Raw genomic sequence first — 26551 nt, forward strand, 5'->3', positions numbered from 1 at the left:
ACTATGCATAAACATTTCACTTTTCACGAGTCTACAAATAAATCACAAGGAATTTTCCTAGGTGGTTAAACGTACCAGTAACGACTGTTTACGAGCTATTTTTACCTTCGATTTACATAATTCCCTCATTTCATAAAAAAATGCAATGGAGTAAAAATAAAACGCAGCACGCATTTCCCTTGTAAAGTTGTCATAATTTATTCTTAGACCATGTTTAATTGGGAGAACAAAGGTGAAAAAGTGGAAAAAAGTGAAACATTTCACCAAGTTTTACCGCGACTAACGAAAGTTGGAAATTTTCTCTTGGCTGACCTAGAACTAGGTCTTGGGAAATCAAACTTTTTAGATTAACTTTCGTTTGTGTTTGTGTTTTGTTTTGTTTTGTTTTTTTTTTTTTTTTTTTTTTTTTTTTATTTTCCTTCCTCCTTCCCCTCCTCATCCTCCCTCTTTTCATGCTTCTTCTTCTCCTCCTCCATCTCTTGTTTCATACGTCACTGAGTTTAGAATTTTAGCTAGAGGGGAAAGACTAGTAGGGGGAGGGAGGTCATGTGACTAGGAGGGATTAGTTCGCAAATACTAGGAAAACTTGGTTTTTGGGACAGGGGGGCAGAGATCTATCTCGTTTGGATATTTGGCTTTATCTATCCTTAAAACACCCATGTAGACTTGTGGAATTTTATCCAGAAATAATAATAAATCAAGTGTACCATCTTTTAAGGCAAAGCAAAGAATGTTAATGAAATAAAGAAGAAAAAAAATGTAAAAAATCTGGTGTGAACATCACACGACTTTTCTTATCCTATTGAATGGTGCTTATTTGGGTGTTCTGTTGTAACATTTACAATATCTCTAACCGTTTAGTCGATATACCAGAAAACCGCCAAAAAGCGGCCGAAACCCGCCAAAAAGCGGTCAAAATACCGCCAACCGCAGCACCTATCTCAACCAAACGTTTTGTGTCGACATAATTATGATACATATTATGTAATTCAAAATATCAAGTGTACCATCTTTCAAGGCAAAGCAAAGAATGATAATGAAATAAAGAAGGAAAAAAAAAAACGTAAAAAAGTAGGTATTAAAAATAAAGATAATACTAATAAAATCGTCTCAGTAATATGGGCTCAAAAGTTAGTCCCCCTACACATAAACAGATATCTCAAGTTAAATAAAAGCACTTGAAAAAGGAAGAGAAAATGGTTGAATCCCCAAACATATGGCGGTTTTGAGTTAACATATTTGGTTTAACTAAAATACTTAATGGGGACTTTTGAGACAAGAAAAACTGTTTTTAAAAGTAGGTATTAAAAATAAAGATAATACTAATAAAATCGTCTCAGTAATATGCGCTCAAAAGTTAGTCCCCCTACACATAAACAGATTTGATCTATACCTACACATAAACAGATATCTCAAGTTAAATAAAAGCACTTGAAAAAGGAAGAGAAAATGGTTGAATCCCCAAACATATGGCGGTTTTTGTTTTATTACTTTCGATTTTTATTTCAAAACTTCTTTCAAGTACATATTTCGAAAACTATTCGATACTTAAATTCGAGTCCAGTAGACATACACACCCTATAGTCGCCCTCAACCCCTTCCACAATGAAGAAATATTCAGAGCGTAGCAAGAAGAAAACTATAGTAGATGTGAGTGGAGAAGAGTTGGGGGTGAAAAATGTTATACGGGGTGGTCTAGGTGTTTTCATTCCGTAGGACACTGTAGGTAATTTAAATTGGGTGGATTAGAAAAGTCAAAAATACGTTGAAACGGTCGCCCTCAACCCCTTCCACAATGAAGAAATATTCAGAGCGTAGCAAGAAGAAAACTATAGTGGATGTGAGTGGAGAAAAGTTGGGGGTGAAAAATGTTATACGGGGTGGTCTAGGTGTTTTCATTCCGTAGGACACTGTAGGTAATTTAATTTGGGTGGATTAGAAAAGTCAAAAATACGTTGAAACTTTTTGAATTTTGACATTAGCTGTCACTAAAAATTGACATTATAAATTGAAACGAGTAGATGTGAGTGTAGAAGAGTTGGGGGTGAAAAATGTTGTACGGGGTGGTCTAGGTGTTTTCATTCCGTAGGACACTGTAGGTAATTTAAATTGGGTGGATTAGAAAAGTCAAAAATACGTTGAAACTTTTTGAATTTTGACATTAGCTGTCACTAAAAATTGACATTATAAATTGAAAATTCTTCTCCATATTTTGAAGTGAACTTAATTAATTAAAAATGAAATAATAGAAAGTAAAAAGTTCATTCATTGGAAACCTACCTTTCTTGAAGCATTGATTAGCTTTCTTTTGTGGCAACCTATGTAGAGATTTAAGTGAAAAACAAGCCTAAACAAACTTGGGGGAAAAATCACTTTCTATTCTGTTCCAATCACGTCTTTTCCCCCTTTGGGTCATAAAGTACCGCACAAAATTTCAGAGCAAGATTTTTCTCACAAGACTTTCAAATTTGCTTTCTAAAGGCGCCAGTCTTTGGGTCATAAAGTACCGCACAAAATTTCAGAGCAAGATTTTTCTCACAAGACTTTCAAATTTGCTTTCTAAAGGCGCCAGTTCAAACTTCACCAAGAAAGCTTTTCCCAACCACCTCCTGTATACTGTTCTGACGTCATTCATGAGAAAACTTTTTCTGCTTTTTTTTTCGAACAATAAATTTTCCTGGAGTAGTTTTTATTATGTTTTTTTACTCTCTCGAGTTGGAAAATATTCATATAGGAGAGGTCCTGTATACTGTTCTGACGTCATTCATGAGAAAACTTTTTCTGCTTTTTTTTTCGAACAATAAATTTTCCTGGAGTAGGTTTTTATTACCCTGTATACTGTTCTGACGTCATTCATGAGAAAACTTTTTCTGCTTTTTTTTTCGAACAATAAATTTTCCTGGAGTAGTTTTTATTATGTTTTTTTACTCTCTCGAGTTGGAAAATATTCATATAGGAGAGGCTTGATTCGTCGTTATGGCACAACAAGTTCTGGGGGAGAATTTTAATGTTTTATAGCTACGTTGTCCTGATTTGTCCTGATGACAATCTTTTGCAGTTTGTATAGTAGTAGTCGCATTACTGTTTGGAATGTACTAACAGACACATAGCAATACTAGGAGACAATCTTTTGCAGTTTGTATAGTAGTAGTCGCATTACTGTTTGGAATGTACTAACAGACACATAGCAATACTAGGAACTCTATCTGTTTGTGTTATCATTGAACCGTCGGTAACCCCTCGCCTTGTAGTTGGGAGAGCGCTGGTTCAAATCCCTATCGAAGCATGAAATTTCGTCCTTCGTGTCAATATAGGTCGGGCGTCGCGTCTCTTCAAACGCTTGACGTTCGCACGCCTCCCGGCACGCTTTGACTTGTTAGAAGTTATCAGGTCCAAGTTTATGTCCTAGATTGTAGGAAAAGGGTAGAAAGAAATAAGTAGGGTAAGTGTACCATTTATTCGCCCACCTAAAAAACGTACCATTTATTGGCCCACCTGTGAGTCTACGCTACATAAGTCTGAACCGGACGAACTTTTACAAGATCCAATTTTATCAAAAGAAAGGGCTTAAAGAATGCTATCGAACCAGTGGTATTCCAAAATTGTAGTCATAAAAACAAAAATTAGAAAAATCAAAGTTCCTTCCTAAAAAAAATTTTAGTCGATTTTTGCTAAAATCTAACCGTTTTTCTTAAGGATTCATATTTACGCCTTAAGGTTTCTACACGTTATTTTTCATTATTATTCAATCTTAAGATATCTGGGATAAAGTAGACAATATTCCACGTCTTTTGGTTAAAGTATCAATTTTTCATCTTTAATACAGACCATTTAAAAGGCATGGGCGAATAAATGGATCAAAAGTGTAGCCATGTTCCTAATGTTCGCCCCATGGGCGAACAAGTGGAACTCCCTATAAAATCATGTTTCCTATTATTGGCCCATGGCCTTTTTCTCGTTTCTATTCCAATAAAAAGCGATTAAAAGCTTTAGGGGTGAACATTATAAAAAAATACCTTTACTTTGAGGTTTTTGTACAATTTAATGATGTAAATACCTAACACATAATTAGTTATTTACCTATGACTTGTGATAAAAAAAAAAAAGCCGTATCAACTGCTTTAGATAATATTTTCGGCAGCTTTATATTTAATATAAATGATCTTCCAATCATCTTGCCGCCCTCTATGAGGTAAATGTAGAATAGAATACAGGTATCTTGTTTATCCTGCTCGAATGAGACTGAAATGTCCCTTTTTCCCCAAATAGTATAAATAAGGTCTTATATATTTTGACTTATTATGGGGAGTACATTTTAGGCAAGGAACAATACAAGGAATACTCTTACAGACAATGAAAATGCCGAAAAACCTCAAAACTACAAATATACTACTTCGTGTCAATATAGGTCGGGCGTCGCGTCTCTTCAAACGCTTGACGTTCGCACGCCTCCCGGCACGCTTTGACTTGTTAGGGAGTCAATCAGCCATTCCTCATCGCCACTTCCAATCATCTTGCCGCCCTCTATGAGGTAAGTGTAGAATAGAATAGAATATAGGTACCTTTTTTATCCTGCTCGAATGAGACTAAAAAGTCCCTTTTCCCCAAATAGTCTAAATAAGGTCTTATATATTTTGACTTATTATGGGGAGTACATTTTAGGCAAGGAACAATACAAGGAATACTCTTACAGACAATGAAAATGCCGAAAAACCTCAAAACTACAAACTACTTCGTGTCAATATATGTAGGTCGGGCGTCGCGTCTCTTCAAACGCTTGACGTTCGCACGCCTCCCGGCACGCTTTGACTTGTTAAGGATTTTCCCATTTTCATATTAACATTATCTTGTAAGAATGTAGGTTATAAGAACACATTACATGTCTTGAGGGCTTGAGGCATACTTCATTTGTCAAAAGTACAGGCTTGATTACCTTTGCCCTTGGGATCACTTTAATTTGAAGAAAAACACAGTAACGAAGAAAACCATTTACAGATGAAAATTTATGATTAATTTTCAAGAGAGAAAAAAAATCTTCATGGTCTTTGTTACAGGTGGTGCAGGTACCTAATAATTAATTCAAACTTATTCCGATTTATTTCAGAACACCTCAGTTCTCGAGAATCACCACTGGAGATCAGCGGTGGGCTGTCTTCTAGAAAGCAATGTAGCCGAGCAGCTATACATGTCTTGAGGGCTTGAGGCACACTTCATTTGTCAAAAGTACAGGCTTGATTACCTTTGCCCTTGGGATCACTTCAATTTGAAGAAAACCATAGTAACGAAGAAAACCATTTACAGATGAAAATTTATAATTAAATTTGACGTGGGAAAAAAATCTTCATATGTAACTTTAGCTATTTTGCTAAAGTTTTAGACGAGGAGGATTCAGCTCAAAGTTTATTGAGCTCGAGGTGGCATTGTTCAATAAATAAAATAAAAAAAATACCATTTTATCTTTGGTGCAGGCGGTGAAGATACATGATTTTATCAATTCAAACTCATTCCAATTTATTTCAGAACACCTCAGTTCTCGAGAATCACCACTGGAGATCAGCGGTGGGCTGTCTTCTAGAAAGCAATGTAGCCGAGCAGCTGGGCAGCATACGGCCCGAACTCGAGCAGCAGATAAGTTCCCTAATATTGGCCACGGATATCACTCGGCAGCAGGAATTCCTAACGCGGTTCAAGGTATGGAAGCTCTTTAGTTGCATTTGAAGAGATTTTCAGTTATAGGTACTGAAAGTTGTCCTGAGATCAGTATTCAACAGCAAATTCGGTACCACCACCGCACCTTATCCACATGTCAAAATTTATGTACAGCTTGGCCTAAACTGGATTAAAAGAATAGAAAATTAATTTATTCGTCTTATTTAGCCGCCATCTTGGAAAAAGGGTGTTCCATCGCTTCAATTTCGAAAAAGTTCGAGAAGAGTTCGAGTTTCTCTGGACCTAAAGCTGTGTCCACACATAGTCGACCCCGTCAATCGATGGTCGACCGACGGGGAGAAGAGGTGAATTTATGTTGTCGAGGCAGTGTACGGTTTTAGTCGACGTCGATCGACATAGCTGTGTGCACACAGCTTTTAATATCTCCGCCATTTAAGTTTCTTCCTGCTGATAGATAAATACGATCCCTGACCCAGTTTCTAGAAATGTTCGGTTCGGCCGTTCTTCAAGGCCAATGTTTCGCTATTCAGAGCTAAATTTTGAAAAAACTCTCAAAGAGGTCGCGTTTCTGAGGACTTTACATTTCGGCCCAAGTCGCTGTAACTTAACAGGGAAGTTCATTTAAAATTTATGAAAAGTGTCCGTAGGTCAAACTTCGAAAAATACGATTACTCACCGTTATTAGGTAACTTTAATATTTTGAAGTGAAAGAAACCACCCATCAAAACTGACATGTTTGTATTCTTCTTTACAGGCACCACCTAGCATAGACTGAGATCCACCAATAAGGTAGCCCCGTTGGGAAAAATGGACGAAAGACTTGCTAATAAACAAGACCTTATTACAACTTCTGGCAAAATGAGATTTTATTCCCACGCGAGCAGTCGAAATAAAGCATCCTTGGAAAATAAATTATATTATTAATCATAAATTTAGGATCAAACGTATGACAGTTGCGTTATGTGAAGAAGAGGTGCAGTGGCTATCTCCACTAATTTTTAATTTGAAACCAAATGAAGCTATCTCCATTATTTTCCAAATTGAAACCAAATGATTTTTTCCCGTTCTTTAAATAATAATACTGGAGACTCCGACCTTTACATTGTAGGACCTCAACCTAAGTCAAGCTATACCCTAATTCCGTAGTTTACCCTGGATTATTAGAGGACAAAAATATAAAGGAGAGTGGGAGAGAGTATAAAATTATGTGAACGCCTGAAGTCTTAATAACTATGCAATGTGCTAAGCATGTCAAAGGCTGGGACAAGGGGAGTGCAAGCTTACTTGGAAATTCCTAAAGCTCTTAAGATTTTTCTCTCTTTCTATGCGTGACTGAAATATTATTTTGTACAGTTCTCTGGTTCTCCTTCTTTTCCTTCCTCATTCTCCCTCTTTTCATTCTTCTCCTTCTCCATCTCTTGTTTCATACGTCACTGTGTTTAGAATTTTAGCTAGGGGGAAAGACTAGTAAGGGGAGGGAGGTCATGTGACTAGGAGGGATTAGTTCGCAAATACTAGGAAAACTTATTTTTTGGGACAGGGGGGCAGAGATCTATCTCGTTTGGATATTTGGCTTTATCTATCCTTAAAACAGTTATGTAGGTGTAGGTATTGCTATCCAGAAATAATAAATTATCTGGATTCGTTTCTGTAGAAAGAAAATTGCTGCAATATCATACGACCAGTGGCGTAGCGTGGTCTAAATTCAAGTGTAAGGCGTGTAGGGTACTAATTTCCATCATCCATGCTCTTCATGGATTAGCTATCCTTATGGGATAGTGTTCGTTCTCAGAACGACTGGTTTTCTCCTATCCTGTCTTTCTTCACTCTTCGAATTCGGGACGATAAGAGCGTGCCTAGTTGTAGGCTAGTGCGTCTGCCTTACAAGCGCTAGGTCGCGGGTTCGATTTCTGCGCAATGTGAACATGATCGTAACAGATAAGATTCGTTCTTGGAACGGCTGGCTCTATTACATCCTTCTATCTCGATACGCACTCATGGGCTTTTTTTTCTCAACAAACCAGTTTATTTATTAATATTTTCAAGGGAAAAAGTATAAGCGGGCATGTTTTTCAAAATAAATGGGTCAAAATATTAACTTTATGACCATATGAATGAAGTTGGGTTATTAATTTTCACTGATTACTTTATTCCTCCTCTAGATCAAAAGACATTTGACTCACCTGGAAATCATGGCGTCACTTCTGGCGGCTGTGGCTCATGATCTGGATCATCCGGGAGTCACTCTTCTCTCCTTCGCTCTCCCCTTGATAAACAACTCCGTCTCCTTTTCTTAGATCCCTATCCCTTTTTATTAATACCTCGCTCTCAATTTCTTTGATATGTATTCATTTATCTCTACTTCTTTTTACTTCCCCTCCTTATAGTGGGTGGCCCAACGTCACAATTTTGGCCAAAAGCTGCATTTATTCAGGAAAGCACCAAATTTGGTATGGACCTTCATTGGGAAAATATGAAACTTTTAAGAAGGGGTGACACCAAAAATCATGCACACAAACAAAATGGCGGCCTTTTTACAAAATGGCGGCCGAAAACAGGGTTTTGATAATATCTCGTTCCCGGTAACTTTTTTTCTAATAACAATGAATTAGAAAGTTTTTTATATTTATATTTCCTACATTTTGTACATTTACACTTTTTTTCTAGGATGTACCGTAATCCCGTACCGTAATGATTTTTCCAATATGGCGGCCAAAAAAGAGGTTTTCTCACAATATCTCGTTTCCGGTAATTTTTTTCCAACAACAATGAATTAAAAAGTTGTTTATTTTTTTGTTTTCTACATTTTATGTTTTTACACAGGGTAATTTTTTTCTAGAAACAATGAATTAGAAAGTTGTTAATATTTTTGTTTTCTACATTTTATATTCTCACACTTTTTTTCTAGGTTAATTTTCAGTCTCCCAATACTCTCTCATTAGGTGTTTTGTCAATAGAAGAATACTCGCTATAGTTTCTGTAGCAAATAAAATTAAATAAAAAGTTGGTAGATTTTCGGTCTAGCGCTTCTCAGAATGTGGCACCTATTGTCAATATATCCACATATACATTTCTATATGGAGTATCTTTGGAATCAAATAAGCGCATTACTACTAGATTTTCTCTGTGCCGTCGTTTTTCTTTTTAATAATTATCAAATGCAAGACCTAATGCTGCACAGCATGCAAGCGATTTACCACGATTTTCAGTCTCCCAATACTCTCTCATTGGGTGTTTTAACAATAAAAGAATACTCGCTATAATTTCTGTAGCAAATAAAATTAAATAAAAAGTTGGTAGATTTTCGGTCTAGCGCTTCTTAGAATGTGGCACCTATTGTCAATATATCCACATATACATTTTTATATGGAGTATCTTTGGAATCAAACAAGCGCATTACCACTAGATTTTCTCTGTGCCGTCGTTTTTCTTTTTAATAATTATCAAATGCAAGACCTAATGCTGCACAGCATGCAAGCGATTTACGACTAGATCAACTGTGTCCCTTTGCTTTTCTTCTCATCGATTGTTTTCGATTCCTCCTCAGGCATACCTGGACTCCGGTTCACTCGACCTGAGCAAGGCAGAAGATCGTCACTTCATCCTTCAGATCGCTCTCAAGTTCCCTTTGCTTTTCTTCTCATCGATTGTTTTCCATTCCTCCTCAGGCATACCTGGACTCCGGTTCACTCGACCTGAGCAAGGCAGAAGATCGTCACTTCATCCTTCAGATCGCTCTCAAGTGTGCCGACATTTCCAATCCATGTCGCCCATGGGACGTCAGCAAGAAATGGAGCCAGAAAGTATGCGAAGAGTTCTTCCGGCAAGGAGACTATGAGAGACAACTGAATCTTCCCGTCACCTCCCTCTGTGACAGACATAGTACTTCCATACCCAAGATACAAACTGGTGAGTTACAGTCATATTTCGCGATACTTTCCATTTTAGGTAAATCCCCTTTAGGGGTGAGCTATTGAGCTATTCATTTCTAACAAAAATCACAACTTTGGGTCGAGGTTGTGTTTTTTGGGCCTTTTGGGTCACTAGGAAGCTATTCGCTATGAAAACTCATTTTTCTTACTTGGTCTTGCGATCTGCCTCGGTGGTGTAGTGGTCAAGACGCTCGTCTGGTTTCATCCTCAGTATAATTCGAGGATTTGACCACAGTATTACTAATTTAGTAGTAGCCTAATGTTGGAGTAAAGGGGCTTTTCAGTCCTATGCGAGCAGTATAAATAAGCACTATTATTACACTTGAAGTCCATAATGTTGCAGATATAAAGTCCATGATTATCCTATTCATAGCCATAAGCTTTTCCATCGCACTGGTATCCTCAGATTCCAATACATAGTTTCTTATTACACCCAATAGTTTCTTAAACCCCTCACGTCCCCCAATGTTCTCCATCCCGCAGGTTTCTTCAAGTTCGTCGTATCTCCGCTGTTCGAGGAATGGCACCGGTTCCTGGACACCAAACTGTCCACCAGCATGATGGGACATCTTCGCGGTAACCAGGCCAAATGGGAAGGTCTCCTGGCTGCTGAACTGGCGGAGGAAACCAAAACGGAAATCTCAGACGCTGAGGAAATCAATCTCGAGGAGTGTTGTGATTCGGACCGGCGAGCCTCCCTACCGGCAGTCATGTTAGAAACCGTAGACCGGCTAGGCCGGAGACACTCGGTCCCGATCAACTTTGCCGGCAATGAGATCAATGTGGGAATAGGGAGGCGGGAGAGTCTGCCCGGAAGTGAGCGTCCGAGACGGTTTGTGGGAGTGCAGGAGAGACATTTGGAAGAGGAGGAAGAGGACGAGGAGGAGTTCAATATGTCGCTCAGGTGAGTGCTGGAATCATGTCAGCTCTTTCTAAATCTCGGATATTATATTTCAATGATCAGTATTGATCAGCGATGAATACTTAAAAATCAAAAGGCGGGAATTCCTTGCGGTCCAAGGCAGCTTTAGGTAAACCGGAAACGAGATATTGTAAGAAAACCTCTTTTTTAGCCGCCATTTTGGAGAAATCATTACGGTATCGTGTGTGCACATCAAGTACAGGGTAGACCCGACAGGCGGAACTTTTCAGCCGTACCTGTCAGGTCTAAATGATAGTGTGCGTACTCACATGTCAGCTTTGATAACTGTTTACCGGAGCAACTTTTGCATTTATTGTCCTGGATATAACTATGTTACTTTTATAACTTTTAACCGGAGCAACTTTTGTATTTATCTACTTCCTCTTGAAAAATAACTCTACTCTTAAAAACTACCTAATAGTATTATTTCTCTTTCTAAATCTCGAATAATATATTTCAATGATCAGTATTGATCAGCGATGAATACTTAAAAATCAAAAGGCGGGAATTCCTTGCGGTCCAAGGCAGCTTTAGGTAAATAATCGTGTCTTAATGTTCGCAATATGTAAATTTTCAGATATGTTTAATAGAATTAGTATTATGTTTAATAAAATTTATACCAACTGGCAGAATGTATTGAAATTTGAGCAATGTATTTAATTGCACATTAATTATTTGCAGATCCTCATGTAGCAGCGGTATTCAGAAATCGTCCGAGTGTGGCAGCGCGGATGACAGCAATATTTGCAATATGTAAATTTTCAGATATGTTTAATAGAATTAGTATTATGTTTAATAGAATTAGTCTGTAATCGGGTGAAATTTTTATACTAACTGGCAGAATGTACTGAAATTTGAGCAATGTATGTATTTAATTGCACATTAATTATTTGCAGATCCTCATGTAGCAGCGGTATTCAGAAATCGTCCGAGTGTGGCAGCGCGGATGACAGGCCTGTGAGTGCGGAGAATCTCCTACCTGAGCCCAGTATTGCGTCTATTACCACGCACGATGAAGCTAGTCGTCTATCGTCGGTCCTGCACGGAAGTTCCTGTCTTACACTGCCTGCTAATAGGTGAGTGGGAGAATAGTCGAATTGGCATACAAATAAATGCTAGGTAGTTCGAAAAAAAAAAAAAAACTTTTTGTGTGCTTTTCAAACCGAACGCGCTATCTTGACCATATGATTTCGGGTTTTCCCTGAAAATGTCCATGTTCCTATATTCACTTACCCACCTTTCATTGACCACTTATTCCTTTCCCACAGAATGCTAACCCGGCAACAGACGTTCCCACCCCTCCAGCCGTACGTCCGGCAACGCTACATGTCCACCACAGGACAGGAACTTGGCAACCCTGCACTCAGCAATGACTCTACCTCGTCTGACGTCAGTAGCTCAGATAGCATCAGTCCTATGCCGCCCCCTAGCGGGAGTGGTGGCAGTAATTCATCCGTGGCGCCGCCTAGTGGTGGAAGTAACTCGTCAGTGGCGCCGCCTAGTGGTGGAAGTAACTCGCCTGTGGCGCCACCTAGCGGTGGAAGTTCTAGTCCGGGTCCAGCAGTGGCGGTGTCTGGTGGTCGTATCAAGCGAGACGCGTCTAGTGAGGCAACCAGTGCAGGATTTCCTAGTAAGGTAAGGGATCTTCGAGAAGAGTGAAATCCTTGATTGAAGACTCGTTAACTTTGTGAAGGTCCATTTTAACTAATGGGTTGTATGGAAAACGAAATACTACTTCACTTTTGTACAAAAGTAGTTAAGATAGAAATCCTTGAGCCAGGTTCATGAGAAAATCAACTACTTGGTCAGCACAATAACATCAGAAGTTATTCTATGAAGCTGTGTCCACACATAGTCAACCCTGTCGATCCTGTTTTCTGCCAACAGGTGCCGCGCATGTGGCGAGAGAAGGAGAATGTTGCTCCCTCCACTACCCGCCCTCCCGAACTTCTAGTCAGTGGGGAAACCCCTCTGGTCAAGTTATCATTGAACCGTCGGTAACCCCTCGCCTTGTAGTTGGGAGAGCGCTGGTTCAAATCCCTATCGAAGCATGAAATTTCGTCCTTGTGTTATCATTGAACCGTCGGTAACCCCTCGCCTTGTATTTGGGAGAGCGCTGGTTCAAATCCCTATCGAAGCATGAAATTTCGTCCTCAATTGATCAATAAATAATTCGAACAGATAATAATGCTCTACAACCGACGACCCTTTCTGTTGATACTACAATTGTGAAATTATTCTGTGATCAACACCTTAAATAAAAGTTTCAAATTTTGATCTCAAAGGATTTTCAGACAAAAAATAGTTCTGTGGGGGTCCTACCACTCTACCTCACCAATCAGGGGCTAAAATAGGGTTATGTTCTACTCCTAAACTTGAGGGTTGAGGGTTTATTTTCAATTTCTAACACCAAAACATCTTTGTGATCGAATTCTAAACCATGCTTTTTGGTTTACATTTCAGGTCGATCTCTTCCCGTGCTATGCGTGCACCTGTTCCACTGGTACGGTCTCATGGAGTGAGAAGGGGGAAATCCTTGATTGAAGACTCGGTAACTTTGTGAAGGTCCATTTTAACTAATGGGTTGTATGGAAAACGAAAGTAGTAGAGAGAAATCTTTGAGCCAGGTTCATGAGAAAATCAACTACTTGGTCAGCACAATAACATCAGAAGTTATTCTATGAAGCTATGTCCACACATAGTCAACCCTGTCGATCGTCGAGGTGAATCTTTGTTGTCGAGGCAGTGTACAGTTTGGACACACCGTGCAATATTGTTACTAACGTCGCTGTTTTCTGCCAACAGGTGGCGCGCATGTGGCGAGAGAAGGAGAATGTTGCTCCCTCCACTACCCGCCCTCCCGAACTTCTAGTCAGTGGGGAAACCCCTCTGGTCAAGCGAAACAGTCTGACCATACCACAGGTAAGGGAAGCTCTCTTCCTCCTCCTCCCTCATCTTTAATCTATTAATTAATACCTCTCTATCCCCTTTAAAATGAGTCCTTCTCTTCTTCTTCGATCTTCTCTTCTCTCCTTCCCTCTCCCCTTGATAAACAACTCCGTCTCCTTTTCTTAGATCCCTATCCCTTTTTATTAATACCTCGCTCTCTCCCTCATCTTTAATCTATTAATTAATACCTCTCTATCCCCTTTAAAATGAGTCCTTCTCTTCTTCTTCGATCTCCTCTTCTCTCCTTCGCTCTCCCCTTGATAAACAACTCCGTCTCCTTTTCTTAGATCCCTATCCCTTTTTATTAATACCTCGCTCTCGTTTTCTTCGATATATATTCCTCCCTCCTTTTCTCATTTATCTCTACTTCTTTTTACTTCCCCTCCTTATGGGTGTTTCGAAAATTATCAGGTTCATAATTTATTTGTAGCACATTGCATACCTACATAGATACCAGGAGTTCATACAAATTATGTGTTAGAAAAATCGTGTTTTTTGGCACATCCACTAAACAAGCATCACTATGTATGTATTTCTTGCACATTGCATACCTACTCAGATACCAGGCGTTCATACAAATTATGTGTTAGAAAAATCGTGTTTTTTGGCACATCCACTAAACATGCCTCACTATGTATGTATTTCTTGCACATTGCATACCTACTCAGATACCAGGCGTTCATACAAAATCTGTTTGAAAGATAGTGTTTCTGACACATCCACTAATGACTCGGGCCACAGTCTGAGTTTAATCCCAGTTTCAGTTTAGCTCTCAAAATCTCGGATTAAGTAATTTGATTGGCTAAAATTTGTGCTCTTATTAAAAATCAACCGTTCAGATTGCTTATAGTTCTAGAGCTAGTTAAACTTTACCCAAGTTTAAACTAAGCTTATAGCCCCCGCCCGGCCATAAGCATAATGTACTCGTATAATGGAATGAAATAATATGACTATAATCTATTTCTCCTTCGTTTTCAGGTGTTGATATGACTATTCTCCTTTGTTTTCAGGTGTCCACAAGGAGGCGCGGCTCGGCGCCAGTAGGCCAGGACTCCATTCTGAAGAACCTTATCGAGGAGTTTTTTTGGCACATCCACTAAACATGCATCACTATGTATGTTTTTCTTGCACATTGCATACCTACTCAGATACCAGGCGTTCATAAAAAATCTGTGTTTGAAAGATAGTGTTTCTGACACATCCACTAATAACTCGAGCCACAGTCTGAGCTTAATCCCAGTTTCAGTTTAGCTCTCAAAATCTGGGATTAAGTAATTTGATTGGCTAAAATTTGTGCTCTTATTAAAAATCAACCGTTCAGATTGCTTAGAATTCTAGAGCTAGTTATACTTTACCCGAGTTTAAACTAAGCTTATAGCCCCCGCCCGGCCATAAGCATAATGTACTCGTATCATGGAATGAAATAATATGACTATAATCTATTTCTCCTTTGTTTTCAGGTGTTCATAAGACTATTCTCCTTTGTTTTCAGGTGTCCACAAGGAGGCGCGGCTCGGCGCCAGTAGGCCAGGACTCCATTCTGAAGAACCTTATCGAGCGTCAGAGCAGGCGCGGCTCTGTGCCGAGTGAAGTCAGCGTGAAGCCCCCAGCCTCGGCCTCGTCACAACAATGTACGCGCTTTTGTAATAAGCCTCCCCTGATACACAGGGCTTCTTTACAGTCCATTGAGTTTCTTGCCTAGGGGCTCTCTTGAGCAGGGCCGTATCTAGGATTTTGTCGAGTGGGCGGGGAGGGAGAGTCCAAACAGTGATGTACGGGGGAATGCTCCAAATTTTCGGAGGCTGGCCTTCAGTAAAGGAGAAAAATGAGGCTCGAGGGAGACCGGGCCAACTGGGCCCCCCTAAATACGGCCCTGTTTTTGAAAATTTTTATTTGTATTATTATCAGGTTTTCCCCCCTTTTTTATAATTTTTACTTTCCTTATTCTATAACCAGGAAAGCAATGTATTTCCGCAAGTATACGATCTGTAAGAAACCTTTATTCGAGTCCTTGAGATTCCTAAACCTCAAAAGAAGTGAACAAATGGATTCCATCCCCAATTTGTCCCGAAGTCTTTCCTCCACACGCTAAAAGTAAAATTATTTAGAATAAGTCCATCACTTCCTTTTAATGATTTCTGTTTTACTATATTTGAGTTTCCTGTACATATAACTTACTAATAGGTTATTTTAATTAGTTTAGATTCTAATATTTCGTTTTAGTCAGAGTTAGAGTCTGTATTCAAGAATGAAGTCTCATTTTTTATTTTCGAAGGAATCGAGAGCGAGTTTTTTCTAATTTAGTCCATTTTTTTTTTTTTTTTTTTTTTTTTTTTTTTTTTTTAAAAGTATTTCCGAGAGGTCGTGATACTTTCCTCTGTCCCTCTGTAAACTATACCTATGAAATATATGTATAAGACCATGTTTGGACTGAGTAAAGGGACTTTTCAGTCTCATTCTGGCAGGATAAACATGGTACATATATTCTATTCCTTTCTTACTTGGTCTTGCGATCTTAGGCACACATGTGTAAATACACTAGAAGTCCATACATACAAATCCCATACACAGCCTTAACCTTTTCCAACAATGATATTCTAAGATTCCAAGTTATCGAGATAGTAATAATAATAAGTAACAATATTGCTTATTTATACTGATCGCATATTACTGAAAAGTGCCTTTACTCCAGCTGCAGTAGGCTACTGCTACTACTATTGTTGTGGTTACATTTTCAAATTACATTGAGGATAAAATTTCATACTTCGGCTGGGATTGAATCCACGTCCTCCTGTTTACCAGTCGAGCGTCTTGACCACTACACCACCGAGGTAGATATAATTTCTTATCAAACCCACATCCCTCACGTCTCCACCAATCTCCTCCATCCCGCAGGTTTCTTCAAGTTCGTCGTATCTCCCCTGTTCGAGGAATGGCACCGGTTCCTGGACACCAAACTGTCCACCAGCATGATGGGACATCTTCGCGGTAACCAGGCCAAATGGGAAGGAACAGATATTTTTAAATTTTACTAGTTGAAGTATTTCAAAGCTTCATGCTTCACAATCGTGAGGGGGTTTGTTTTGGGGAACATGGGCTGTCGCAATTTTATTTGAAGTCTTTGGAAAACTCCTTTATCTTTGATTTCGTGTACCGAATTAACTGTCTGAGATTGAAAAGTTTCAAGTTATTTGGTCTTGTTATTTTATTTGTTACTAGCCGAAATCCGTCGCTTCGTTCCGGATTTCTGCTAGTAAACCCCTAAGACATGGCCGTTCATGTCACTCATACATTTAGTGGTCTTGCTCGGCGTAGCTTAACAAAAATGAACCGGAAAATAGCCTATAACCTTCACGGGAGTGCAAGCAACAAGTTGACAAAGTTTCATAGCAATCGGATGAGCGGTTTGGCCAGGCATAAAATTCGAACAAACACACAAACAAATATTCATTTTTATATATTAGATAGGTAGTTCTAATATATAAAAATGCCACAATCTGCACATATACAAATGCCACAATCTGCAGGGATTCAAAACAAACCCCCTCTCTTTTTTGGCGTTTTGAGTGACGCATTTTTTTTTTTTTTTACTAATTAATTTATTGATTTACATTTTCCTCTCTTTCATTTCATCGTGTGAATTCAATACATTTTCTTCTCTTTTCTTTTCGAATGTTTTGGGTTGTTTTGATTCGCAACTGGCTTGATTTTCCTTCTGTCGCTTTGGTTGGTAAAATGTACCAACTTATCTAGTTTTAACTGCAGATCCTATGAGAATATTTTAAAGCAGGCGAAAATCGGCTTGAAATCAAAACGACATACGAGTATAGTAGCAGTTCAAGTGATTAAGAGGTGTAAGGCTGTTTCTTTACTTTAATTTCTTCTTTCTAATTAGGGGGTGGTTGGTCCATTATCTTCTTCAAAACTCAAATCATCTAGATACGATATATTATTATCTTTTTCACCTAATTTATATTTGTTCCGCTTTGAACAGTTAGGTTGAACCCTTATGTAGACGTCTCCAATCAAAACAGCAATGTCCACTTCCTATCCAGCAACTGAAAAAGTTAAAACCAATGTAAAAATCTAATTTGTACAATCGAAAATCTCTGTTGTGTTTAAGATCTGTGATTTTAAAATAATCTGTTCAAGATATGTGCTTCAAATATTACCTATCTAATCTTTCCATTACGAAAAGGTAAGCTTTAAAAAGTTTCCCCTAATAGCATCCGTGTATTTTGTGCACTTGATTTAATCAAAAATTTTCCCCTATATTTTGTACATATATTCAATGTGAGCTTTGCAATGCTCGCCCAAGATCGCTTGCCTTCGAAATAATCAGTTTACCATATTGTTTTTTATTTGCATATTTTGTTTTTCCTGTACCATTGATAAATTTATATTATTTTTTGCATTTCCTTTTCCATTTTATCACGGCTCCTTCAATGAGAAGTTGATTCTGGGACCTAAGAAAATGCATTGCTTTTGAAAACCTAAAATGTGAAGGAAGAAAAGCATTTACGTATCTCTAAGCATGTTGTGATTGGGGACTGTTGGGCAGTTTTAGCTAAATAAACATGTTCATTCCTGTAACAATACCACCATAGCAGGCGACACCAAAATCCCTAATGTGTTTTTTTCGTATGTATTCTGCTTACAAATTTATTTGGAATAAAACTGCCCATTAAAACTACTTTGGTGACATTTCCATATTTGGGGGATAGTTTCTCCATTTGCTTGAAATTAATACCGAATCTACACTTTTAAGTAATTGCATTGCTATCTGTAGGCTGGTATGTGAAGACGCCTAAATTTGACTCAAGTTTACTTGAGATAACGAAGTCTAAACTTGATTTCAAATAGTTCGGTTTCTCAAAAAACCTTGTCAGCTAAAAAGAAATTGGTATTTTCCATTGTCGTCTCTACACACCAGTCTCTTAGTTGACTAGGCGTGCTTTTAGGAATCCAAATTGAGGGCTTTTGTTAATATTTACATTTCACTGATTTCATGAACTTTTCTATTCGTTGCTTAGTTATTTTTCCCACAGTTTCACCATACACAATTTCTAGGCGTATTTAACTGGAGCAACTTTTGTCTAAGGAATTACCATGTCACTAGCTTCTAACCACCCTACACTTTTTGTTTTTCTTGTCGCAGATATTTTTTGTTTTTGTTATTTATGTTGAACCGGTAGTGACATCACAATATTAAAATGAGAAGTATTTTCACTGTCGGTTTAGTTCCATTACGTTACGACGGGGAGAAGTTCAAAGTCCATGGAAGCAAAGTTGTCTCTTACAATGTGGTATGTCCTGTTTACAGGTTCAGTATTAAACCCGTTGGACTCCAATGGATCCCTGGGTCTCCCTCGCAGATCTTCCCTCCCCTATGACCTGGTCAAACACTCGCTGTCCCCAACCTCTATTGGCTATTCAGGTAAACTATTGTGTATTTTACTCTGGAAAAAAAGCTAGGGTCAGCATACAAATAAATGCTTAATTAGGTAGTAAGAAAAAAAAAAAAGCTTTTTGTGAGCTTTTCAAACCGAACGCGCTATCTTGACCATATGAGTTTTTCGGGTTTTCCCTGAAAATGTCCATGTTCCTATGTTCACTTACCCACCTTTATTCCCTTCCCACAGAATGCTAACCCGGCAACAGACGTTCCCACCCCTCCAGCCGTACGTCCGGCAACGCTACATGTCCACCACAGGACAGGAAATTATTAGTAGATATGTATTTTTCTTTGAACAAGTTAAGTAAAACCATGTAAAAATAAAAAAATATCATAAACAGGTAAGGTTCATTCTCGGAAGGGCTGGTTATCTCCTATGTCTTCCTTCTCTTCTCTCTTCGCTTTATTATTATTAGTAGATATGTATTTTTCTTTGAACAAGTTAAGTATGTAAAAATAAAAAATATCATAAACAGGTAAGGTTCATTCTCGGAAGGGCTGGTTATCTCCTATGTCTTCCTTCTCTTCTCTCTTCGCTTTCGGGACGATAAGACCTCAGTAGTTACAGTTCCCTCTACCAAACGTCTCAAAAATATTTTGCTACTCAGACCAGCCACTCACTATCGGGTAGACCCGATCAGGTCCGCCTACCTGATACCTGAAGAACACACACACACACACTACCAGGTAGACCTGACAGGCCAATCTGATCAGGTGTACCTGATAGTAAGTGGCTGGCCTTAGGCTTTGAATACCATGTTTAATTATTTTGTTACTTCCCCTCTCCAGGAGAGCGACGTAGTTCGGACGGCGGGGGCGTCACTAGGGGCTCGAAACGTCGCTTATGCTGTAGGAAGTTTCAGCCATGATGACGGAGCTCTGCGCAGGGCGGTGAAAGATTACGTTAGAATCAAAGGAATTCGCAAGATTGCAGGTGGCAGAAATCACAATTTTGACGAAAAAATAACGGGGAAAGGCAAACTATGCTGTAGGAAGTTTCAGCCATGACGGAGCTCTGCGCAAGGCGGCGAAAGATTACGTTAGAATCAAAGGAATTCGCAAGATTGCAGGTGGCAGAAATCACAATTTTGACGAAAAAATAACGGGGAAAGGCAAACGTAAAATACTGAAGATTCCAAAGATAGAAAGCCCTCGAGGAAAAATGAGAAAACAGGGGAAAAGTAAAAACGTTGCTACTAAAAACTCGGTAAGTCTCGAGACAATGTGTAGGAATAATAATTTGTACATAGTGCTTCTTAAAAATTCCCTGTAGGTAGATACTTCCAAACGGGATTTTATAAATCTCTGATGACAATGTAACATACATTCTATTTTGTCTAATAGCTTTCCTTTGATCTTTAGAATGGACAAGATGAGAAAGCAGTGAAAGGTATATCCGAAACCCAGAAATTAAGAACAGAAATATGTAGTGTACCTATGTAAAGTAGATGATGAATAATAAGCATGTCTGTGGAGAAAAAAAATAGAACAGCTATTAACTAAGCATAAGCTACACCAAGATTAATGTTAGTAAGATTTAATAATTAAACAATATGAGATCACGTATTCCAATAGGATTAATATCTTACTGTGATTTTGAAATCTGTCAGTAAAGATGATGGAAAGAATAAGACGAATAAAATGGGATTTCTGTTTTTTTTTTTTTTTTTTTTTTTTTTTTTTTTTTTTTTTTTCTGTATTGCTTTACCAGTCTTTATTTGCTACTTTTCATTATACGTTATTTAGTTATTCTTATTATTTTATTTTTTTATTTAGGCCTGTTTACAGTATTTTATGGAATTAGGTACCCATGCAATATATACCATAGGTATACCTACCACACTAAAATTTTATGAATTAATGACATGTATCCTGTATCCAATTTGTCCCTGATTTTATTTATGTAATGAGACATGAAATCAATTCAACCAAATAGCGCAAAAGATACCTTCAATATTCTTCAACATGACTCAATACCTTTCTTACCCAATCGCAAGGAGTTTTCTTATCCTTTTTAATAAAATTGTTCATATATGAATCAAATCATACATCATTAAAATGAAAAAAGTCCCTTTTTCAACACGCAAGGTTCAAAAAAAAATCTATTTTACCATCAAATCCAATACCACACCTTTTACTTAATATTTACCTATTTATTATTTTGTACCTGATTTTGTTTGTTTCATTTCCCGCCCCAGGTTTACTAACGTGAATGCTCTTCTTGGCACCATAGCCTAATGACATGAGAATAGTTTCGAAAAAAAAAAAATTCTTCAGCTTTTTAATATCCAATAACTCTCATAAAAGCGTTTGAAGCTTCAATCTCTGAAGAAAAAATAAATACATAACGTTCTAGTTAATTTTAGTCTTAGTCTTACATAAATTGTAGTATTTGTTTAGAATTCTTCCATTCAAAATTAGTTTAATCTAAACTAGAATCTAGAAAATAAAAATCCATCTCAGTTCTACCTACTCCTGAATTAGAAGAAAAGCATATAACCAACAAGACCAATAATAAATTAAATAAATAAGACCGTGTTTACATGTATTGTGGCGATGAAATACGATAAACATGATCAAAAATCGAAGGGAAAAAATCGCAAAGATAATAAAATAAGAAGTACCTAATAACAACAATTTTATAACTTTTAGTCTGAGATGGTTTGGATAATCTCAGGTACCTAGACCTGACAGGTACGGCTGAAAAGGTCCACCTGATACCTAATGAGCACACACACACACTACCAGGTAGACCTGACAGGCCAATCTGGTCAGGTGTACCTGATAGTAAGTGGCTGGCCTTAGGCTTTGAATTCCATGTTTAATTATTTTGTTACTTCCCCTCTCCAGGAGAGCGACGTAGTTCGGACGGCGGGGGCGTCACTAGGGGCTCGAAACGTCGCATGGTGCAGAAGTAAGGAGGTGAACTTGTGGTGCATGGGCTTTTTGAGCACTACGTTGCTCATTGGGTAGGTGCTATCAACAAAGAAATCAAACTGAAACTTGCTACACTCTTACCCTATTTTTCACATATGAGATCATTAGATGAGAATAGAAATTGGAAACTACATGCCTTATTGAGATTTGTGTTATGGCCACTTGTGAAGGCTTTAGTAAACCATTCGTTAATAGAGAGCGCTTTTCTAGAGCAGAGCACCTACGTAGTATCCTAATAGCTGGCATATTAGATATTATTAATACATTATTTAGTTGCAAGTCATTCCTGCATTCCCCCTATACAACGTAATTTCAGCATTATTGAAATAGGTACCTACATAGCAGCCAAGATTCCCAAAAGTACTCCCCATAATAGATGCAGCTTTTTATTGAGTTAAATAACTAACATTTTAGTGATACTTAAATGGGACCAAAGCAGGTGATACCTACACACGAAGAAGGTTCCTTAGTGAATTTTCTAATCCCCTACCTGAGTTCGAAAGATAAAATAGCAAACATGTTATTCGCTGGCGGATATACAGAATTACAGACCTACTATTTTTCATCAAGATGTTTTTCCTTGTTAAAAATTACATGGATACTTCTGTGTGTAATTTTAACTTCAAAAACTCATCTTGACATGTGAAGTATTACTACACTACTACACATATAATTTTATGTTTCCAAAAAAACACGTACAACTTTCTTCTTAATTTTTACTTCCATCTGACCCGATATTTTTAGATCGATTTTTTTACAAAATACCCTCTTTTCATATCTACATTTTCATCTGTACATAAAAAAAGTATTACATTATTATTTTAAAACTATACAAAGTATTATTTTCCTTTTCTCTTTTTGTCTTCTGTAGTGCTATAAATTTGGATATAATTTATGTGATAAATTTGATTTGCCCATCTATACCTATCCTAATTATGATATATGGTCTTTAGAGAAATATAAAATTCCAGTAGATACCTATGTTTTTAAAAAACAATATGTAATGGTAGAATCAGTAAGCTTGTGAAGATCAGAATCAGATAATCCGGTCAAAGGTATAAAGCATTAAAATTCCAGTAGATACCTATGTTTTTTAAAAAACAATATGTTTGTAATGGTAGAAACAGTAAGCTTGTAAAGATCAGAATCAGATAATCCGGTCAAAGTTATAAAGCAATTAATATCAAAATAGATACCAATCTAATCATAGGTATTTGTTATTCAAGTATAAAGCAATTAATATCAAAATAGATTAATAGATACCAATCTAATCATAGGTATTTGTTATTCAAGCCCTTTTTTGTTTATAAGTAAACAAAACTTACATCCTTTTCTTCTACTTGAAACGTCGCATGAACAAGCTCCTCAAGCGGCGCAGTTCAGGCGGACCAGACCTGATTCTGCCCTCCTCTCCCTCCTCCCCCCACTCCATCATACCCCGGCGCGGGTCACTGCCACTCGATGTTATTGCTTCCTCACTTTACTCGGGTAAGAAAGCCATTATTTATGTTTTTGATAACCTCAATGCGTTCAAAAAGGGTGTTCTATCGCTTAAATTTTGAAAAAGTTCGAGAAGAGTTCGAGTTTCTCTGGACCTAAAGCTGTGTCCACACATAGTCGACCCCGTCAATCGATGGTCGACCGACGGGGAGAAGAGGTGGATTTATGTTGTCGAGGCAGTGTACGGTTTTAGTCGACGTCGATCGACATAGCTATGTGTAGACACAGCTTTTAATATCTCCGCCCTTTAAGTTTCTTCCTGCTGATAGATAAAGACAATCCCTGACCTAGTTTCTAGAAATGTTTGGTTCGGCCGTTCTTCAAGGCCAATGTTTCGCTATTCAAAGCTAAATTTTGAAAAAACTCTCAAAGAGGTCGCGTTTCTGAGGACTTTACATTTCGGCCCAAGTCGCTGTAACTTAACAGGGAAGTTCATTTAAAATTTAAGAAAAGTGTCCGTAGGTCAAACTTCGAAAAATACGATTACTCACCGTTATTAGGTAACTTTAATATTTTAAAGTGAAAGAAACCACCCATCAAAACAGACATCTTTGTATTCTTCTTTACAGGCACCACCTAGCATAGACTGAGATCCACCAATAAGGTAGCCCCGTTGGGAAAAATGGACGAAAGACTTGTCATATCATATTATTAAGATTATACCTACTTTCTAATTTAAGACAATTGAAACTAAAACCCTGCCACACTCTTTGGTTTGTCCCTTGTGAGATATTACACTTAAACACATCTGTACTTTTCATTTGTCTTGGAAATTAATGAAACCAGATAGATCTGCTTTAGAAACATACGTACATTACAAACATGGAGAGGAACATGTTATGGATGCGTTATGCGAACATGTTATGGATGCGTTCCAAATTTCTCCCTGTACATCGTGCCTTGAGAGAAACTTTAAGCTTTACAATCGAACGCATTAAATTTTTCTCTACATTACTTTAGTATATTTGTTTGGAAAAGAAAATTCCAAAAACAATATGTAGTTCCGGCACGAACGACATGTTTTAACACATAGTTAAAGCGCCTAAAAGGAGGGGGGAATATCTAGTCCAGTTTATTGATTTATTAGGTTATTATATTATGTATTAATACTTGCAATAATCAGGCAGTCATATACAGGGTGATTTTAGGACGCTTCAATAAATATTCATAAACAATAAAGGGTGTAAAATCCCACGGAGTCGAAACCAAAGAGTTGAGCAGATTGTTTTAATTCAGTGCACATTCTCGTGTACCTACTAAACTTGTTGATTTTAAAGACTTCTGTTATTGATATCTGTGCTTCACAAGGACTATTTGTGTACAAAGATTGATTTTCAATTTTTTATAGTGATCTGAAAAAAAAAAATAAAAATAAAATAATAATACGGCTCGGATTTTGGTCAATGGTCAAATCTACGTCGAGAAATGTTAAAATGACGGTGGCACAGTGCGGCGTGTGGTGTATGTAATCTAGGGAACATCTTTTTTAACGTGAGGAGGAGCAATATAAAGATGAGACCTATTTCAAGAAATTCTGGGGATCTAATTAAGCCCCTCTCATGTCTTTGATCACGATGTCCTTTCGTGAAGCACTAGCGAGAAATGTTAAAATGAGAGTGGCACAGTGCGGCGTGTGGTGTATGTAATCTAGGGAAGATATTTTTTAACGTGAGGAGGAGCAAAATATAATTCGAAAGATGAGACCTATTTCAAGAAATTCTGGGGATCTAATTAAGCCCCTCTCATGTCTTTGATCACGATGTCCTTTCGTGAAGCACTAGAAAATCTTCCCTGTTCAAATATTTTCTGAACCACTACACGAAAAGTTCACATTTCTTATGAACACTTTCTTGTAAATTGTTTTGTTTTTATTTTAATTTAGTCATACAGAAAACCTCGTTTGTATTATTTCTCTTTCAAAAGTCAGATGTCTTCTCTTTCTTTGCAGTCAAATTTTGATGGGGTGTGTCAAACTCAATTTAAAGATTTAAAAGCGTTTCGAGGTGAATAAGTTTTTGTGATTTTAAAGACTCTTTGGAGTCCGCTGTCACACGAATAGATTTTCGGAGAAAGGAATCTTAATATTCACAAGTATGACATCAGACTAACCACCTTTTTGCGCCCCTTCTACCTTCATTTGATTATGTAAATTTTACTTTTATTTTATACTTTATACTACGACTGATTTATTTTAGTATACATTATTACCCTTTTGATTTTAATTATTTTACTAATTATTGATTATTCACGTAGATAATTGGTTTTCTATTCCTACCTATCAAAGTATACTTATGTAAAAAAAAGGAAAAGATGTAATAAAGATTTTAAACTTTTTCGACTTTGTTTTTACAAAAATCAAGCTTTAAGTTCAAAACTTTACGATTAACTCCTTTGTGGTTCCTATGAAATTATCTTCTTGCTTTACTTTCTTTTATTTAAGTTTTATATTGTTTTTTAAAATAGTATTTCACATATTTTAGTTATTAGATAGGCATTGTTACTTTCATTTGACAGTGTAAGGTGCTTGAGTGTTGCTAGCGCTTTGTCTGTTTCCTCCATTGAACCCATTTTTATTCGTTTTATTTTTATGTGTATTGTACCTGTCTAAAGTAAATAATGGGCATGCGTGTGAAAAATTTAGAGCAGCTATTAACTGCGCCCTTGTGCCCTAGGTCACACCGAGATTAATGTTAGTCAACTTTAGTAATAATTAAACAATATGAGATCACGTATTCCAATAGGATTAATATCTTACTGTGATTTTGAAATTTGTCAGTAAAGATGACGGAATGAATAAGACGAATAAAATGGGATTTCTGTTTTTTTCTGTATTGCTTTACCAGTCTTTATTTGCTACTTTTCATTATACGTTATTTAGTTATTCTTATTATTTTATTTTTATTTAGGCCTGTTTACAGTATTTTATGGAATTAGGTACTCATGCAATATATACCATAGGTATACCTACCACACTAAAATTTTATGAATTAATGACATGTATCCTGTATCCAATTTGTCCCTGATTTTATTTATGTAATGAGAAATGAAATCAATTCAACCAAATAGCGCAAAAGATACCTTCAATATGACTCAATACCTTTCTTACCCAATCGCAAGGAGTTTTCTTATCCTTTTCCTTTTTAATAAAATTGTTCATATTTGAATCAAATCATACATCATTAATAT

At 37.3% G+C, this 26551-nt stretch overlaps 1 protein-coding gene across 1 annotated transcript; it reads left to right on the plus strand.

Moving 5' to 3' along the window:
• The first annotated feature begins 1795 nt into the window (after positions 1-1795).
• Positions 1796-24719, plus strand: LOC103524423. The gene is made up of 13 exons (XM_026833522.1): positions 1796-1840; positions 4475-4531; positions 5521-5691; positions 9339-9579; positions 10086-10506; positions 11421-11600; positions 11793-12159; positions 13330-13446; positions 14966-15104; positions 18797-18910; positions 19718-19760; positions 23208-23353; positions 23935-24719. Exons 1-13 carry the CDS (start codon positions 1796-1798, stop codon positions 23943-23945), a joined length of 2052 nt encoding a protein of 683 aa, XP_026689323.1. The 3' UTR covers positions 23946-24719.
• Positions 24720-26551: the final 1832 nt, after the last annotated feature.

The sequence above is a fragment of the Diaphorina citri genome, unplaced genomic scaffold (genome assembly GCF_000475195.1).
Source record: "Diaphorina citri unplaced genomic scaffold, Diaci psyllid genome assembly version 1.1 scaffold98, whole genome shotgun sequence".
Classification (NCBI taxonomy): Eukaryota; Metazoa; Arthropoda; class Insecta; order Hemiptera; family Psyllidae; genus Diaphorina; species Diaphorina citri.

Coding starts and splice junctions, on each gene's coding strand:
- LOC103524423 (XM_026833522.1), top strand. CDS start 1,796: ATGAAGAAATATTCAGAGCGTAGCAAGAAGAAAACTATAGTGGAT. Junction 13,447..14,965: donor ACAGTCTGACCATACCACAG/GTAAGGGAAGCT, acceptor CTTTGTTTTCAG/GTGTCCACAAGGAGGCGCGG. Junction 15,105..18,796: donor CTCGGCCTCGTCACAACAAT/GTACGCGCTTTT, acceptor TCCTGTTTACAG/GTTCAGTATTAAACCCGTTG.